This window comes from Phyllostomus discolor, chromosome 13 (assembly GCF_004126475.2).
Source record: "Phyllostomus discolor isolate MPI-MPIP mPhyDis1 chromosome 13, mPhyDis1.pri.v3, whole genome shotgun sequence".
Lineage (NCBI taxonomy): Eukaryota > Metazoa > Chordata > Mammalia > Chiroptera > Phyllostomidae > Phyllostomus > Phyllostomus discolor.
Genome location: NC_040915.2, coordinates 28,627,368 through 28,647,418, shown reverse-complemented (window position 1 = coordinate 28,647,418; position 20,051 = coordinate 28,627,368). Strand labels below are relative to the sequence as shown.

Sequence of the window (20,051 nt, the reverse complement as noted above, 5' to 3'; positions counted from 1 at the left end):
GTCACAGACCTTTGCTGCATTTGCCATTCTATCCGCTAACCAATAGGACTCCACACAGCGGCACAGAGAGGTCTCTAGTCAACCACTGGCCTATAATTGACCCTTCCATGTCACTGTAATAGATTTTTCAGCAGGTAATTCCAGAACAGTGTTCGTGCTTCTTGCAGTTGTTTTTCCCTAGTTCATAGAGCTGTGATTTTTCTCGATATTGTTTTCTCTGTACTTTGTCTTTTCAGTATTGTAGGAGATAGAAATGTGTGTGAAGGAGAGCAGGGGTGTGTGTGTGTGAGAACTGGATCATAAATTAAACAAGATATTTGTGTGAAATCAGGTCATCAAGTTAAAGCACAATCTGGGGGCGAGCTTAGACTTACCTGTGCAGTTAGATGCTGGGTCTGAGGTTCCTCCATCAGGTCTGCGGCTGGCAGTGAACTGAGCCGTGCTGCTGAATTGCCGGGCCCCAGACGGCCTACAAGGTTTTATTCCAGATGAATCTTGACAATTCCCCACTAAAATGCCTCCTCGTCTTTGGAGGAGACATTTTATGCTGTGAAAATTCTGTTAACTATTTCCTGGTGTTAAGGTTTCGAGGCTAAACTTGGTCTTTGGACATATCTGTGATTTCCCCTGAACTTTGAAACATGCAACATTTTCTGACACTCAAAGGGACATCGTGGGGGTGCTTTCAAGATAAGGAAAAGTTAAGCTTGAGAAGTTTAAACGATGCAACTGAAGAAGTCACAAACTATAGTAAATGCATACGTGTAAATGAATTGTGCTGTGAGGAGGAGATATGGGGGGGAGGATTGAATGTATTACAATGAATAAATGAGAAATTTCCATGTACAACTTGGAAAGGATTAGAAAAAAGACAACAATTCCTAGTCACTGCTTTTGGAGAGAAAAATAAATGCTACTTCCTGTTTTAGCAGACTCAAAATATGAAATTGGTTGTTTTTAATGTTTCACTTGAAGTTTCAGCAGCAAAAATGATACCTAGCATTGAGCTACTGATACGTGCCAGGGCTCAAGCGGATCATTTTCATGCTGATACTCTCATCTTCTCTTTACAACAGCCCATGGGTTTGAATTCGTTTATAGCATTTTAATGTACTTTTTAAATCATATACAGAAAATTTCTCTTGTAGTTACAATTTGAAATAGTTTATAAAATACTAAATTGTGAGTTTAAGAAATTCAAAGAATAGAGAAGTTAATATGGACTATTAATATCAAGACATTCCTAATCAAGAACTTAAAAGATTAATAAATTGGAAAATGTGTATATTATTTCTCACAGATTTTTTTCTTATTGGTGCAATATATCTTAGAGCAATACCTGAATTTCTAAAAGGGTAGCTTTCAAATGAAATTTCGGTAATCTTTATCAACAACAGAGTAGTAGACATATAACCAATTCGTCCTGGTAACCATACCCTGATTTTTCTGTCAAAAATGGAACACTGTTCATTCACCCATGTATGTGTGCCTACATTCTTTCAGTGAAGGATTAATCGAGCACTTACCACGTGCTAAGTAGGACAACTGAATGTTATTCCTTCTTTCAAGGTACCCAGCTGACTGGTATTTAGATAGAAATTTTTCTTTGGTTAAATTAGATCTTTGTTGATTTTGTTCAGATAATGTCAAATGATTGGTTCTAAATTTATAGTCCTTTGTGCACATTTACTTGAATGAGATTCAAGTACCCAAATGTGGAGAACAGTCACTTTCCTATTTCATAGCTAAGAGCAGCGGAAACACAGAAACCCTCAGACGGTGGGGAGATAATAGATATTCTCTGGTCATTGCTTCATCAGCAGCATTCTGCCTTGGAGCTAGCTGTGCCAGTCATACTTTTCATTTTAGATGCAGTTTTGAAAGAGATTCCCTTTTTATGACTGTCATTTCCTTTCGAAATGGTTTATTGTATTCTTTAGAATCTAGGTTACTTTTTATAACAATTCTCTGGGGAATCAGGCAGAACAAAATGCTCCTGACATAAAAGTGCCAACTTAGCTGGCTTCACCGAACTCATTCTGAATGAATTGAGAACTTTTCATGCCAGCCCAATGGGCACCTGAGGCACCGAGTACCTTCCAGGTGCAGGCAAAAAGCCCACCCAAGCGTAACATCCGGAGACAGAAAGAAGTCATTCACAAATCCCACTTTGCAGCCAGAATAAAAATAACATCATAACTCTCAATACCTTCATTACACTGCTGTCTCCGAGGCACATTTGCATCTTCCTTAATGGAGGTGGTTTCTAAGAGAAGCTCCAAAGCATCCTGCATAAGAAGACACTTTGGAGGTGGACAGGCAAAGGTTCAAACCCCGGTTCTGCTGTTTACCAGTTGATCGGAGCAGATATCTTAACCTCTCGGTATCCCTCATTCTCCATCTGAAAAACCGTGATGATAATACTTTTCCATGAGGGTTATTTAATGTGCACAAAATGGTTATTTACAAATGCCCTGGGTTATCGAAACGTGGTGGTGGTGGTGGTGGTGGTGTCAGTGCGTAGTGGAGTATATCTAATGAGGTCGTATGTGTACTCTGAGTGATTCGGGCATGAAATGAAGTCCTTCCAAAAATAAGGCAAACACTCATGAAGGAATTACCATAAAAATGGAAATATTTTATAAAAATGCCGAATTTTGTTACCATTTACTTAAGAAGGGAGGGATTTAATATGAGCTACTGATATTGTCTCCTATAAATGGATATTGAGTCTGGGCCTCAGAAATTAACCTGTGGGAAAAGACATTTGTTGACTCCAGCATTTTTCCACACAGGGGAATACATTTGAGAGCCAGGCAATGCTAGGGTGTGAACCTAGGCTATCAACATAATCATAAGTCTATGGTCCAGAGCTCTGGTTTGTACTTCCTACCAATGCCCCTTAAACAGTTTCCCTTTAATTACTGCTCTGAGCCTCTCTTAGTGTTAGTCATGTGTCTGAACATGTCTAACCTCTTCTTCGTCTAAAAAAGTATCCAATAGTGGTAATGACCGGACCTGAGGAAATCCAGGGGAGTGACATTACATTGTGAAAGTATCACCTAATAAAACCCAGGAAGACTTTATTGATCAAAGCATTTTTTAAAAATAGTTGTTGAATGGTTCTTCTGAGCAAGTCACTTGTCACTTTATCCTGTAGGATAAAGATTCCTTTAAATAATATAAAAATTATTCAGTAATTCTAAGTGAATTTACAAAAATTCTTGCTTATTGTGTAATCATTATAGTGACTGAAATGGTGGGTGCATCTTGTAGATTTACTGCTCAATAACTATCAAACTTGAGAATTGTATTATAGGAAGAAACACTTAAAAATACATTGTTTTTTGATACATTGAGTGCCTTATCATCAGTCAGGTAAGCAAGATCTAATTTAAACATTGGAAGCAAAGCTGTGGCAAAAATTTTTCTATCTCTTACATTAAGGTGTTCTGTGAGACTTTTCGATACACAGTAGTATTCTTTGGTTCCTTCCTTGCTTTCTAATATGATTCTAGTCTATATTGCCCCTAGCTGGGAACGACTTATTTTTTTCTAAATAGTTGTGGTTCTTTTTAGTAGGGAATGATAAAAGACTACAATCTAGGCAACAGGGGTGTTGTCGCAGAGTACATCATTTCTGAGGTGCTTTTAGTGGACAGATCTAGGAAATACATACTCTTTTCAAGGTAAATTACTCCATTGTTCTTACTTTCTGTAGTTCTTTCCTACCATAGTGAAAATCCCAACTCTCAATGTTTCTGACAGTTTACAAACCAAAATAGGAATCAAAGTAACCCAATCATAAGATTAAGAGATAATTTAAAGCATTTCATCGTGTTGGGGATATGACAGTTTAATTCAGTAGACTCTCATTATCATTTATCATCATCATCATCATCATCATCATCATCATCAATATTCTAATAAAGGGGTGTGTGTATCCTGAGAGAAGCCATGTGGCTTCAGACACTGTGCATGTGTGTGTGTTTGTGTGTATACCTGTCCGTATCTGTCCGTGTGTGCGAAGCCCCTGAGCTTCTCTGGGCGGCTGTAACTGTAGACTGTGTGAACTGGAAATGACAGGCGTTGATTTCTTATGGCTCTGGAGGTAGAAGTCCAATTGAAGACACCAGCAGACTCAGTGTCTGATGAGAGCCCACTTCCTGGCTTACAGATAGCCACCTTCTTGCTGCGTCCCAACAGGGTGGAAGGGGTGGGGGGCTTCCTGGGGTCTTGTATAAGGGCACTAATTCCAGCCTGCGGGCTCCACCTTCATGACATAATTAACCTCCAAAGATCCAACCTCCAAATACCATCACACTGGGGATTCAATTTTAATATAAGAATTTGTGAGGACACAAACATTCTATCCGTAGCAAGATATGTCCTTGTGGTCTCGAAGGGTACTCCATTTCAAACCCAGCTAATTTAAAACAATAAAGCAAGTTGGAAACTTACTGAAGTTTATCAGTATTGTTATGCAGAGGTCCTAAAATATGCATTATATTGTCAGCACTGCACACTAATGATGGAGTGGAAAATGGCATGGGCAAGACAAAATATTACAGGCTGTCCTTTTTAAAAAATTGTCTTCTGAATTTTGAGTACATATTTTGTCCCCAGTATATCAAATTTACAAATCCCTAACAGTTTGGACTAGGCATGCTTAGATACGCTAAAAGAAAAGAAACACATAATAGTGCCCTAGATTTTCGTTACTAACACATCAAAGTCAAATTGCCACCGTAGATATCCCAGGAGGCAAAACTGTCCCCCTGTAATTCTGTATTCTAATCAAGACTCTTTGGATACAAAGAAAAAGCGCACTTAAGCTAGTGCAGTAAAGCACCCTGACAGGTCTACCTTTAAATTCATGACCACAAACTTCAGGTAAGCATTTTTAGTTGAATTTGTTGGGGTGACATTGGTTAACAGGTAAGCATTTAATGTTATTGGAAATAATATACGTGCTTGGTCTGTTCATTCTTCCTTTCTCCTGAACAACCACTTCATACCCTCTCCTCTGCCTTCTTATTTTCTCAGCATCCCCTGCCAGATTCTTACTCTCGGCTAATGACCTTGCTTCCCACCTCACTGAGCAAACTGAATCATCATAAGAGAACTTAGAACATTCCCACCACCACACCCACCCACCTTCCAGCGTCCACACCCACACATCAGCCTTACCCCTGCTGTTCGCATGCTCCCATGCAAATATAACTCCTGCATCCTGCCCACTCGAGGGGATGACTCTCGCAGTTCACCCTCTCTTCCCCACATCACCAGTTGTTAGTTCTTTGTTGATTACTCCCATCAATAGCACATGCACGCTCTTATGATTTCTTCCAACTCGGGAAAAACAAACCAACAAGCCCTGCTAGCTACCATACCACTTCTTTTCCCTCTTCGGCAGCAGAATTCTTTCAGTCAGCTCTTCTCTCATTTTAGCCTTAAAACCATGCCAGTGTGCCTCTCCCTTCCACCATGCCACCGAAGCTGTCTTTGTCGTGGTTGACAGTGACCTCCACGTTGCTAACTCAGGTGGGTACTCTTCAGCTCTCAGCAGTGCAGGGTGTGACAGAAGGATCCTTTGACCCTGTTGATTACTCCCGTCTCCTTGTCACATTTTCCTCCTTTGACTGTATTAACCACACTCTTTCTAGGTTTTCTTCTTATCTTCTAAATTTTTTCCCCATCTCCTTTGCAATTTTTTTCTCTTCAACCTGAATTCTTAAGACAAGAGTACACCAGGACTCAGCTCTTGGATTTCTTCCTTCGACTAGCTCATGAGTTTCATGGCTTTAAATATCATCAATATGCTGATTATGCCCAAATATTTATCTCCAATCCAGACTTCTCTCCCAAACACCAGACTTCATACATTCAATTGTATGTCCTGAACTGAGCTTCTTACATTCTTGCCAGAACCTGTAATGCGTGAGCCCTTCACATCTCATTTAATGTCAACTCCATCCTTCCGTTTATTCAGGGCAGGAACCTTACGATGTAATTGTCTGCTCTCTTCATGTCACTTCCTACATGAAATCCTATTAGCTGAGACTTCAGAATATTTTTAAAATCCCACCACCTTTCACCATCTCTTTCGCTTCCACCATGATGTAAGGTCCCATTATCTCTTACTTAAATTACTACCAAAATCTTCCGACAGGTTTTCTTTCTTCACACTTTACCAACCCCCGTATTGATTTTTGTCACATAGAAGCTAGAATGATTTCCTTAGACTCACACCAGATCTTGTCATTTCTTTGCTAAAAGCCCTTAAAGTAGAAGTTAAATTCCAAACAATACCCTGCGTGATTTCATGACAGGCGCCCCCTCCCGCAGTACCTCTCTGACCCCCTCTCCTGTTCCTGCACCTCGTTTATTCTGTTCCAGCCACGCTGGGTTGCTCGTCATCCGTCCAACACACCGGTCGCCATCCCAGCTGTGGGCCTTTGCACCATCTCCTCTCTCCGCCTGACGGGCAGGTCCACCTATGGGCTCACGACTGAGGTCTCCATCAGTGTTCAGTCTTTGCTCACATGTCGGCTTCGCAATAAGGTCCGCAATGATCTCTCTGTGTAACATGGCAACCAAAAGGCCTCCCCAAGACTCCGCACACTTCTTACCTTGCTCTGCATTTTTGTCCATAGCATATAGATCCTATTACTTTCTAATGCGGCACATAATTTACCTTTTTTGTTATGCTTACTGTCTGTCATCTGTTTTCTCCTGCTGGAATGCATTCACAGGGAGGAGAAGTGTTTTTTTAATCTTTTTTTTTAAAGCAGTGTGCCACAAGTGCTGAGAACCATGCATGGACATAGTAGGCATTCAATAAATAAGTATGAATTAAACATAACAAGCAATCTCAGAGACATCCCAAAAAAGGATTCCATGATTATTTGGGAGTATCTACGGTTCCAGAGATATCCAAGATTCTTTGGGTGCTGGGACCTAAACGAGGCTTTAGGGACAGGAGTGCTTCTTTGTCCATGTCCCTCGTAACATCTTTGCTTCCTTCCTTGTTCTGTCTCTGCACATTGACTTTCCCCGCTTTCTTGCAGCCTGTTACAGGCTCTTCCTTCCTAATTCTCTTCGCTCCTAATTGTCCCCTCCCTTTCCACACCATGGCCTTTTCTTATTCTGCTTTTTAGTTCCAGATTCTTAGGGAAGGGATGTGATTGGTCCAGCCTAGATGAGACATCCAGCCAAGCATAATCAGCCCAGGCTGGGGCGGGGGTGCAGTCCAGTCTCCCCAGGGGCTGAGGGGAGGGGCGCTTCCCACTGAGGGTGGCTTCAGTGAAGGCAGAGACCCTGGATTCATCCTCAGCCATCATCCTTTTCAATGTGTCCCACCTCTGGCAGAGATTGCGAAGATAGAGGAACCGGACTCAGATCAGATAGGATCTCCTAGTTCAAGGTTACTGCTACTTTAAGAAGACTTTGAATTATGCTGGTGGTTCTCCATGACAACAAATCTTAAATTATGATGTCAAGTTACCCTGTTCAATGACCTATTTGCTTACACTTGAATAAGTTTGCAAATTTTAAAAATCTAGCAAGACACCCTGGCTGGCGTAGCTCAGTGGATGGAGTGCGGGCTGGGAACCAAAGTGTCCCAGGTTCGATTCCCAGCCAGGGTACATTCCTGGGTTGCAGGCCATAACCCCCAGCAACCACACATTGATGTTTCTCTCTCTCTCTCTCTCTCCCTTCTCTCCCTAAAAATAAATAAATACAAATCTTTAAAAAAAAATCTAGCAAGACATCAGTTTTCCTTTGCCTTCATGTGATTCTGTGTGTGTGTGTGTGTGTTTGGCTCTAAACTCTGTTTTAATTTTAAATTCTGTTTTTAAATTTCACTTACCTCATCTTTGCTCCTTTTATTTTAAAACCATGTATCCATCACGGTGTCTTGTTATATTGGTGAAACTGGAGGATGACAACAAAATAAGGAATAAGAACCAAAGGAGTGTGTCAATAGGTTAATAACAGAAGTTCATTTTTTGAGTAAGACACTTCTGTGATATAAATAATACTCTTTATAAAAGTATCATCTCTGCATAAAGCGTAATGGACCAAGAGGACCTATTCCTTTATAGTATGAATACTAAATAAACTTCCAAACACCGTCGTACTTAATACACAATGGCAAAGCTCCCATTTAAATAAAAAACTGTCAGCTGTCTCCCCATCTGAGAATTTATATAGCCTTGTACTTTGCCGTGGCTTTCGTCCAGTACTTCTTTTTCAAAGTCAGTTATTAATCTGACAGTTTAAACGACATACCTACTAACGATGTTTCTGATTTATTTTGAACACATGGAGGTAATAAGGCCAATGTCATCTCTACATCAGCAATCTTCAACCATTTTCATCTCATGTCACATATAAACTAATCACTAAAATTCTGCGGCACACCAAAAAATATATGTTTCGCCAACAATAAATAACTGTAATTTTGATTCATCCACCCTGGATGGCTATTGTTGTGTTTTGGCTGTTGTAATTTTTTTTATTTGACAATCTAAAGGAAAAGAGGTTAGTGCCCCTGGCTAAATAGTCAGGTACTGCGTGTTCTAAAAATTCTCACTACACGCCAGTGTGCTACGGCATACTGGTTGAAATCACTGTCTTACATAGATGTTAATGAGCGGGGTTTACTTATTCATTCAGAAACATTTATTTAGCATCTGTCATGTACCAAGCAATGTCCTAGATGTTTTACAGACCACAGTGAGCCACACAGAACATTCCGCTTTCCTGCCCTATAGAAACTGACACTCAGTGCACAGAGGCAGACAATGGAATAAACAAATAGAGACGCCAATATCTGAGTGATCCACTATAAAGAAAATTAAGGTAAACATGAAGGGAGCAACTGTTGTGGGGAATCAGGGCAACAGCACGGCGGAAGAGAGGGAGGCCAGGCTTCAGGAGGAGGAGTCACCGAAACGGCACCTGAACGGGGAGGACGAGGCATCCGTGAGGGTGTCTGCGTGAAGGGAGTGCGGGGCGAGGGCGAAGGCCTCGACCTGCTGCTCCTGTAAAGAGCAGATCGAAAGCCAGGACGGTTTGGCTGAAAGGTGCAGACAGGCCCAGAGTTGGATCATGTAAGGAGGCTGGTTTGTTTTACAATGAGGTAAAATGAGAAGCCGTTGGAAGATGTTGACCAGAGTCTAGACTATGGGAAAATAAAATCAGAAGCCGGGACACCAGTTCGGCAGCCATAGCAGCTCTGCAAGCGTGGCGCGATGGGGTCATGTTCCCGGACATGAGTGGTGAGTGATGGGGAGCAGAGCCCACAGAACGTGCTGGAGTTTTAGTTCAGACATGCGGAAGTGACAGATTTGGGCCGAAGTACTTTAAGCCGGAGGAGAGGTCCATTATCTCAGATGTAGACTCCAAGGTATATAGAGTCCCGTAGTCCCCAGGACACCCCACATCTAAGCAAATATAAAGATATGGATGCCCTAAAACATTCTTGACTTTTTAGAGGAACTTTTCAAACTCTAGAGCAGAGATTCTCTCCAGGCATCAAAGTGTGAACATGTATCACAATCAGCTGGTACGTGTATTAATGGACCTACACAGTTAGACCCCCTGCAGGTAGGGCTCACGAATAGGCATGTTTAACAGGCCCTGGGGTAAATGGTTGGCTCACTAAAATTTGAGGACACTGCTGAGGTGAATCACTCTTGAAGCCATAGGGCTATTGTATTAAATACCAGTTTGCTGTGTTGGCGATATTAGATCATTATATTTTTCCCTCTCTGCATAGAAACCATTTGTAATGTAGAACCATAGTTCTACAAGATAATGTGGTTTGGAAGCTGCCCTTGAATTTGAAAATCAATTGAGTTTTGTTCCAGTCAGAAAATTACCCTATTATCTGCAATTGCATAATCTTTAGGGGCTAAGGAAATAAGTTTTAGTACTTAAGGTTTTTTTGTTTTGCTTTATTAAATCTTTGTGGATAGTGTGATTTCATGTTGGATGTTGAAGAATATTTAAGTTACTAATATCCAAGCTGCTAATAAAAAAGTCAATTTGGATTGGTAGGATCAGCGTAAGGCACCTCGTACATTGGAGACTTACCTGCTGTCAAATCAAAGGTGTGGCCTTAGTTGTTTTTAGGCATTCGGGCAACTTGTCGTAGACAGTGTGGGTTGTAAATATTCAATGTGCAAAGGCAAGAGCTACAACTCAGGAGGCTAGCAACAGCTTGCAAAAATCACCTAAGCACCCCACCATATTGAAAATTACGTTTGCTTTTGGTACTTATTGGTTTGAAATCGCTGATGTAATTATCTTTGGTTTGGAATAAGAGCAGCTAGCATGCCTCATTTCCCTAGGCCTTTCTCCTGCTGTTTGCATAAGCCCACTCACCAAACCCAGTTTCGGTCGTCCCAGCAATCTGGTATCTGTCACCTTTCCACTCCAATCCGTGGTCACAGATTTAGGGATGCATGCTCTTTGTTTAAATAAGAACTCACAATTGAGTACAGCAAGTCCTCACTTAGCAAGTCATTGATAGGTCCTGTAATTTTAAGCAAAATGACTTATATGGAAATCAGTTTTATCATTGGCTAATCGATATAAACAAGAGTGAAGTTCCCATGGCATCCATCAACCTTATAACAAAATAACATTGAGTGAAACAATGTTAGTCATTGTTTGAGGACCTGCTGTATAGGAGACAGATTTCTTACCAGATCATTTAATTTATTGAATGCTAATAGAGGATATTATGTAAGCAGAGAGGAAGGGGGCTTATATCTGGAGCTTGAGAGCAGTATGGAAAATTTTCTTATTAGTCAAGACACATACTAACAGTCCATGTCACAGGCCAGCCACGCTTGAAGGCCAAAAATTCCTCTGGGAGAGCACCCAGCCCACATCCTTAAACATATGCATCCTCAGCCGACCCCCGTCACAATGCGGAGGCGTGACAGAATGCGCTAAGAGGGAGGAGCCCAGACCACTTACAACACCGGCAGGCGAGGCCGTCATTTCCTCTGCCCCCTCAAATTAGAAAGCAGATGGGTCGGCGTAACGTTTGGCGGCATTTTATTACACAGCTGTGCACACCCCTAGGCCATCCAATTGGCCTTGTTAATTTAAACATCTTCTATTATCACCCTTGAGTTAACAAAGTCTTCCCTGTGACCATATCCCCTCGTCACCAGGGAGCATTATTCCACTTGAGCTGTAGGTATCAGCTGCCTCCGGAGGCAACTGTGGCAGATTGGTTTCCGAAATCTATCAGCCCGGAGAAAGGCATTACCCAAGGGCATGGCCCCTCCTAAGATACATTTGCTCACCTAAGAATGACAATATACGCTGAAAGTCAGCAACATCAGGAAGTTTCTTTCAGTGCAGGGGCCTTTACTTCAGCACGGTGTGGCTCTTTTCATGGACTGCTCCCAGCGCCACTGCCTTCCTTTTAGTGACTCCAAGGCTGGTGCCTGGGAGTTCCACACCCCATGACGCAGAGGATGCTTGGGTTTACAGTTCTACCACCCTGCAGTTCAACAACTCGTGTCTGTGCATCACTGCACTCCTAAGAGGGGCCCCCGGTGAGCCACAGGCAAAGGGTCACCATGGGACAGTTCAGCGCAGCAAGCCTGTGGTGTAGGCACCACCCTTAGTTCAGACCTGCGTGAAGGAGGAGGAGGGCTACGGAGAAGTCTCAGACCTGGTTCTTCATCCTGCGGGGTAGTCCGCTGGCTGACACCCACTCATCTACGAATCCTCTCCTGCAAAACTGGCGGTGAGGACTAGGGGCAGAAATGAAAGCAAAGTGCACTGGAAACATCAGGAAGGAAAGCGGGGAGGACCCCAACAGAGGGGGAGGGACGGGGAATGAGACGGCATACTGGGAAAGAAGACAGTGGAGAGGGGCACCTGAGGTTTGCAGGAGTCTGATCGGAGAGAAAAACATCTCAAGCAACTGAAACAACTTGAGCCAAGGCCTGGAGGTCAAAGGATCTCTGGAGTGTGGGCAGAACGTGGGAGCTTTGAAGAGGAAGAAATGTAACAAAAGATGTAGCTGCAAGGGAGATAGAAGTCGGGATTGAACGCCTTTCTGAAGGATTTGCATTTCTTCTGAGCCTACGGGAAGGCCATCAAGAAGTTCTCCGTATATTTTTGTTTCCCCTCTTGTGTTTTTGTTTGTTTTTTAGGCATACAAATGGCAGCAGCAACCCATTTTTAAAATAAGTACTAATAGCAGCATGGATAGCATAGATCAGAGGAAGGGGAAACCTGAAAGGTTCTTGACTAGCCCACTGAGGAATATAAAGAAAAGATGCAGAGATCTGATGCTAGCGTGGAATGTTGTTAGTCCTAATGAGGCCAAACACTCACAGAAGAGTGGCACGAATACAAATTTACCAACAACCTTTAGACCCCGTTTCTCTGTTCTCTGCTATCACTGCCTTATTAATGGTCACAGGTCACAGATTATTAAAGAAAACCAGCATCAGAAGCACCACATATTGTCCCTTGTAGGGAAGCAGAACTGGGGGAAGATATTCCGATCGGGAACTTACCAAACCTTTGTTCAGAAGAAGCATTGTTTTTCTCTTGCTCAGAGTAGATACCCGACATTCCTTGCCTGACTTCCAGGCCAGGGTATGTTGCCTTTTGCTCTGAGAATCTCCAAATCATTTGCTGTCGTACAGATGATCCATGGGCCAACAGCATCCTCACCACCTGGGAGTTTATTAGAACTGCAGAATCTCAGAGTTTGCATTTTAAAAAGGTTTCCGGGTTATTTTATACACATTAAACCTGAGAAACGCCAGTCTATCCCTATAGCTAAAAGTTCTCTGCCTCTTCTCTGTGACTTCAGGCTCAGAGCTCGGGCATATGGAAAAGGCCTCATTAGGGAGCAGGGAGGATTCCTGGTAACCTGACCCAATCTAGTTTATAGGGTTCTAAACAGAGACATGTAAAGAGTTTAAGGCAGTGTCTGACACCTAAGGGCTCTTTACTGGCAGCCTGCTGTGATTATTATTGTTGTTTGGCAAGTTTTGTTTATTATTATTTTTAATTGGTTTATCTTCCTTGGGCCAGCAACTTAATTGCTCCATCTCTCCAAACATAAGAGTGCAAGCTTAAGGAATATCGTGTAGCTACACCTGCAGACGCAGCCACCAGATCACCCTGCTTCCATACAGGGACAGCAAATGCTAAGATTTGCTTTGAAATTCAAATTAAGAAATGATCTTGAAAGCACAAAATCTGGCATTCGACTTGATTATGATTGATTTCCTATTCCTTTACATCATAAGATTTGAATTTGAAAATAGTAATAACACAAAAAATAGCTCGTCTTTGATGTGGGGCGAACACTGGGCCATCACTTGATGGTGTCCTTCCTTCCTAAGACGCCACTAGATAATCATCTGACTTACCCTAGGTCGATTATTTTGAGCTGCTCGAGGTCTAAAAATGATTGGACAGCACAAAAAACCGTGTCTAGCAGTCCATCTAAAGAGCAGAGCGAAGAATAAGATGCAATTAAGGAGCCAGGGCAATCACTCAGAGTGCCTGGAACATTTTCATCGCTGAATTAAAGAGTGGTGGCTGACAAGCATGTCTCCTTCTCTTTTGAAAACTCCCTGCAACTTTAATTGGCCATTGACTGTACTCGGTCTTGCACCTTTGCACGGCATCCGGGCATCTGCCTGAGGTGGAGTGCGCTCTGATGGCGGCTGGCGGACTTCTGAGTGGTCCCCCAGAGTCGTGAAAATGCTCGTCTCCTTGCATTCCGTTGTGCGCTCCCTTGAAATGTCTGTCTGCCCTGCTCCCTTGAAAGGCAATTTAATCTCTGTTATTTGCAAATGTTTTGTTCTCTCCTCGCAACTTTTTTAAGAGTAGAAAAAAAATGTTTAATCCACCAAAGAAGTGAGATGTATTTCTGTGGAACGATGAGTCTGCTCAAAGGCTTACCTGGCTTTTCAGAGAACATGAACTAAATCACCCCAAAATATGTGAATAACTCCGGCATGTAATGAAATACACCTGGGTAGGCATTTTTAAAAGATTTTATCTGTTAACTTTTAGAGACGGGAAGGGAGGGAGAGAGAGAGAGGGAGAGAAACATCGATGTGCAAGAGAGACATCAGTCAGTTGACTCTCATATGCACCCTGACCTTGAACCAAACCTGCAACTCAGACATGTGCCCTGATGGGAAAATGAACTGGGACCTTTCACTTTGCAGAATGACGCCCAACCAACTGAGCCTCACTGGTCAGGGCTGGGTGGGTATTTTTTATATCCTAAGAAAGTATATCTGGCCAAATGGGTTTGGAAAATTTCCAGGGTGAGTAAAATTAAACATTATTTATTGCGGGATTTCCTAAACTTTGTTAAATGTTTATATTTAACATCGTAACTATAAGAGGGGTCAAAATGTGCAATCACTCCGAGTACATGGACTAGAGAAACCTCCATGAGCCCGTCTCGCTGGTTTAGTGTTTCCCAGAACATAAATTAAGTTTTACAAGTAGTTACTTAAACTGACAAAGTAACCACATAAAATTTAAAATACTAATACAGCAGTAATATGCTAAATTTACAAAGAGGTATTCCATTGAAAAACATTCTTAATTTGCTGTGATAAGCATATATAGGGCAAATAATTTGAGATAAGATAGTTTCTAAAATACTGAGTCCATCTATAACTAATGTGAGTTACCCCAATTACACTAGCCCAGAATTGTCAGTTGTCACCAGTTGGTTGTGATGACTGAGAATTAACAGGTTAAAACAACTACTGTGTTACTATATACCTGTTGTTATGTTAGATACAATGAGAAATAGAAATAGATAATTGCCCTACAACATTCAACAGTTCACATGAGGAACCAAGTTTAAATAAGTAATGAGAAAACAATGTCACTTTTCATTTCCCACTTGAAAAGAAAGGATGTCACTGATTATTTATTCTGAATGTTCTCATTTGCCATCTCTGTTTAATTTTTTGGTGCTAGTTCGTATTATTTATACAGTAAAATCCTTCTAAAATGAAGTACTTCCTTAGCAGATAACAAACATGTGGACTGACATCGAGAGGAAAAACTTTCTAAAATGCCATCTTATGTAATAAGATAATGTCATCATTGTGAGAACACGTTCAGTGTGTGAATTTTGCTCAGATGGCATTTTTACTCCTTAGATCTTATGTACTACATGTTCTTACCAGTATTTGAAAGACAGCATGTCCATCATTCATGTCTTATATACACTTAAAAATTTATATATTTATCTGCCCTGATTTGAGGCTTACAACATTTTATGCGGTTTTAATTCCTCCAGGTAAATTTCAATAAATTTGTGTTTTGGTTTATTCATACGCCGTCTGAATTTATCTGGGTTATATTTTTGATGATTACAATGCAATATAATTTAATGACTCAGTTTCTAGAATCCCATGAATAAAATATAAAAGATGGATTTCATTTGCAAGACAGTAATGGGGAGCTCCAGTGCATCGCCTCCTTCTGATATCTTTCCAAAGAAACCTAATTATTTTTCACTCACTGTTTCTACGAAAACTGTAAAAGTCAGGTCATAAATATTTGTGTGTGTTTTATTTTTGTAGAGACTGCTAACTGTTCCTTCAGAGAAGGTTCACAGGAAAAGAAAAGAAAACTAGGTCTCCTTTCAGCTAATCCTACGCAGTATGTGAGTTGGCTTTGAACTTGACCATCACGGCACTGTCATGGGTTGTTGGTCTTTCATCTTCAGAAATCAGTGATGCAAAATCAGGAGCTCTCTTTCCATTTGCAACATTCTGTACTCGGTTAACCCAAAATGAAGTCAAGAAGATTGGGGTTTTTGAGCCCAGCACTAGCCGAGAAGTGTGTACACCACATTGCACTGTGGCGTCAGATTCCAAAACCTTAATTATCCAACTCTCAGTTATATTGATCTTTCGTACTTTTTTAGACTCTATTTCACTTTGTCTGCTCTGATCTTTATTATGTCCTTCCTTCTACTCACTCTGGACTTCGTTTGTTGTTCCTTTTCAGGTTCCTTTAAGTGTAGTTATATTGTTTGAGATTTCTCTTGTTTCTGAACATGGGCCTGTAATGCTCTGAATTTCCCTCCTAGGGCGACTTTCTCCGTGTCCCATAGGTTTGGGGTTGTTGTATTCTCCTTTTCAGTTGTTTCCAGGTGTCTTTTGATTTCTTCTTTGATCTCACTGTTATTCCATTCATTGTTCAGCATATGTTAGTTAGCCTCCGTGTCTCTGTGTGTTTCCCATTTTCCCCCTTGTGACTGATTTCTAGTTTCACACCATTATGGTCAGAGAAGATGTTTGATATGAGTTCCATCTTCTTAAATTCAGTGAGACTTGATTCGTGTCCTAACCTGTGTCCTATCCTAGAAAACGTTCCATGTGCCCTTGAAAAGTACGCATATTCTGCTGCTTTGGGGTGTAATGCTCTGAAGATGTCAACCAAAGCCATTTGACCTACTGTGGGGTTTAAGGTCACTGTCCCCTTGTTGACCTTCTGCCTGGAAGATCTATACCCTGAAGTCAGCAGGGTGCTAAAACCCCCTTCTGTGACTGCATTACTGTCAACCTCTCCCTTCATGTCCATCAAGGTTTGCTTTACCTAGTGTCACAGGTTCCATTCCCAGTCAGTCCACATACCTGGGTTGCAGGCCACGGCTCCCAGCAACCGCACATTGATGTTTCTCTCGCTCTCTCTCCCTCCCTTCCCTCTCTAAAAAATTAAATAAATAAATAAATAAATAAATAAATTTTTTAAAAAAAGATTCGCTTTACCTATCTATTTAGGTGCTCCTACGGTGGGTGCATAAATGTTTACTAGGGTTATATCCTCTTGTTGGTTCGCTCCCTTTATCATTATGTAGTGTCCTTCTTTGTCTCTTGCTATGGAAGTTAGCCAAAGAAACTCGAAACACTAATTCGAAAGAATACATATCTAGGTTGATTGTAGGAGTAGATTTATTTTGTTATTTTAAACTATTTTATCAAAGGTGGGATCTTCACTGACTGAAAACAGTTCCATAACTGAGAGGTGTGTGCGAATAACAAGTGGGAAGTGGGATTGTGTTTGAGGTGAAGCTCCAGACCCGGAGGGTCCGCGTGGCCGTGTTAGGGAAGTTGCAGTCACGGAAGGAGAACCGTTGTCCCTTGGGACAGACGCCTCAGGTCTCAGGATCAGGCAAAGACTATAATGAGGTAGGTTAATGGGCAGTTAGGAGCTCTTTTCTGAAAATCTGCTTAATGCCTGGACTTCCCTTTAAAATCAGTTTTATCCGAGGAAAGACAATGCCCAACAAAACAGAGGGCTCTAAATGAGATCATGCTAATAAGAATTCTGGTAGGGTGTCATACAATAAGACTCTACAATTTTGATTATTATATAATCTATGATATTTTCAACTGAACAAGGCTTTTTAAAATCATTAGCTATCATCCAAAAGCCTGCAGTTGCAAAACCAAAAAATTCGAGTGTCAGTAACTCTTCCAAAAAGCTGTATTTCTAGATCAGATGAAAATCATGGCTCCTATAAATGAGGACTGCAGATTTCTAGAAACGTTGAGACGTTGCTGAGCTGTGCTGTGGTTGATATAAATTTTCAAATCGAGGGCATTGCAGTTCTTTGAAAAATAATTTGTTTCTACTTTTTTTGGAAATCTGACTCTCTCTCTCTCTCTTTGGAGGAAATGTGGTTTATTCAAAATCATCAGAGCTAAGAGTCACAGGATTGGCATTCTAGTCCTTATTGTTACACTACCCAGTCAAATGCCAAAAGGCAAAGAACCTAAGCAGTCTTTTTAATTGGTTCTGATTGCTTTTGACATTGGGGGAGCAATATCTGTCCTATTTCCTATGCTTGTAAAAATTCAACTATTGAGATGCAGAAGTTCTTTGAAGAAATAAATGTGATATGCAAAGAATGTGTGCTGTTGAGGGGTGTGAGTGGGTTAGGTTGTGTAATACTAATACCCACTGGATTCTGTCGCATGCTTCCCTGTGCAGCAAGAACTGTTTGCAGTCGAATATGTGTTGATTCATTGCAGTTGTGTGTGTGCTTATTCTACTCCTCCCTGTGGATCGAAAGTGTCATCATAACAGAGAAAGGGTCTTTGTTATACAGAGTCCTAGCCCCCGCTCCTGTGCACTGATGAGCGTAGTAGGTACTCAGGAAATAATCACTGAGTGAATGGAAGCGTACCGCCTAAATGTACTGTGCATTGATGTCCACTCTACATGTGTACAATATTTATTCCTTGAAACTGGTGGGATCAGTGTTGTTTTGAGGTTTGTTTTGGAGGAGTTTTTTGGAATTCAGATGTGCTACAAAATCCAATTTGGAGTTTATGTCTGTGACTATTAACAAATTGATGACTCATTTCTTAACAATCAGTTCTCTTCTGACCTGAAACCCAAACATGTTGTAATTCAAGTATTTTATATTGTGGGAAGAGTTTGGTAGCCTTCAGGGGTATACTGATATCTTAAATGATTTTTCTCTTCTTCTGTCTTCTCTTAGAGTGTGGTCCAGGGTTATGTAATAACATGATAATGTTTGAGAAAATGAGATTCATAATCATATAAACCTAGGTTCAAGTCCCAATTACGCCACTTCCTAGTTGCAAGACTTAATGCAAGCTATTAATTTCTCTAAGCCTTTGAGGCCTCTTGTGGGCCTCATTATCATTCCCTCCTGAGTTCGTTGTCATGAGGATTAAATGTGGTGATATGCTTGAGGTACTTAGCATGGTACCTAACATATAATAACAGCCTTTAGCTGCAGCTACTATCATTTACATGGCTCATCTTCTAAACTTTATTCTTTCTGTTTTGTTTCTTGTTTGTCTTTCGTTGTGTGTATCTGTCTGTGTGTATATATTTTCTTCTACAGATGGATATACAACTGATGACATTGAGTTTTACTGGCGCGGGGATGACAACGCAGTAACGGGAGTAACAAAGATTGAACTCCCCCAGTTCTCCATCGTGGATTACAAACTTATCACCAAGAAGGTCGTTTTTTCCACAGGTGTGTATCAGGGAAGAAGGTTGGGGCAAAAGAGTCTCCATCACCTTTTGTAAAAAGGGTTCACTCATGTCAGGACAGGGTCCGGGGAAGGATGGCGACTCCAGAAGCCTGAGACCTGCTCAGAACCTCAGTTCCCCGCACCCAGTGCTCACCTGCAGCCCATCAGGTTATTTTCCGGAGGGTGCCCCCGGCCAAGCTGGGAGGCTGAGCTCCGGGTCTCTCATTTGCCAGAGAAGGGACTAATGGTTGGAGGCAGAATACAGAAAGAAATGGAGACCTGGGTCGGAGTTGTTTGCCCAGTTGTATGCACCTCACAGATGTGACTGTAATTCTTTCCAATATACTGGGGAAAACCAAGTCTCAGTTGACTCAAGTCTGACCACAGAGAAGCTCTCTGGGAGGGCGGGGTAGGAGAAGCGCACATTTCCCTCAAAGGGTAGGGTTTCTGTATGTAGCGTGACCTCCTGTTTTAGAACTAAAAACCCTTCCAGATCTTGAGATTATCCTGATGCCTTCACCATCCTTACTCTTGCAGTATTGAGGTTCTAGGTTGTTAAACTTGTTTTCATCAGCACAAATTTTTAATAAGAAAGCCCAGCAAAGTAGTAATTTGCTACATCGTCATTCAGGGGAAAATAATAAGCCCACAGGAATATTCTTCTTTATGTTTTCTCATTAGCGTGAATTCCCCATGCAGACATAGCTAATACTACAACTGGAGATTCTGAGGCATTCCCTGTCCCTGCAAATAACTTCAGACAGGAGTTGTATGATTTAGTAAGAATAGAGTGCAGCCCCTTGCTTTAAAAAAAAAAGAACAATAATAACAGCAGCGTTTCCTAAGTGCGAAGTGTTTTGAATTCCTGAAACTCTGTAGAAATGAGTTCCTACTTCAGATACTCTTACTTGGATATGAAGACACTTGGTTTAGCCCAAGAAGGCTACACAAGGCTTTCTTTCAGTCACTTAGGATTTATTTCCTCACCCC

The 20,051-nt window shown here is 41.4% G+C and overlaps 1 protein-coding gene across 2 annotated transcripts in view; it reads left to right on the top strand.

Annotated features, from left to right (window-relative positions):
• GABRB2 (gamma-aminobutyric acid type A receptor subunit beta2) overlaps nt 1-20,051 on the top strand; it is a 185,924-nt gene that overhangs the window by 125,990 nt on the left and 39,883 nt on the right. For both annotated transcript variants that reach the window (XM_028528800.2, XM_028528799.2), the window contains exon 6: nt 18,926-19,063. In XM_028528800.2, the coding sequence (XP_028384601.1) occupies nt 18,926-19,063 (138 nt within the window). The remainder of the gene's footprint in view (nt 1-18,925; nt 19,064-20,051) is intronic.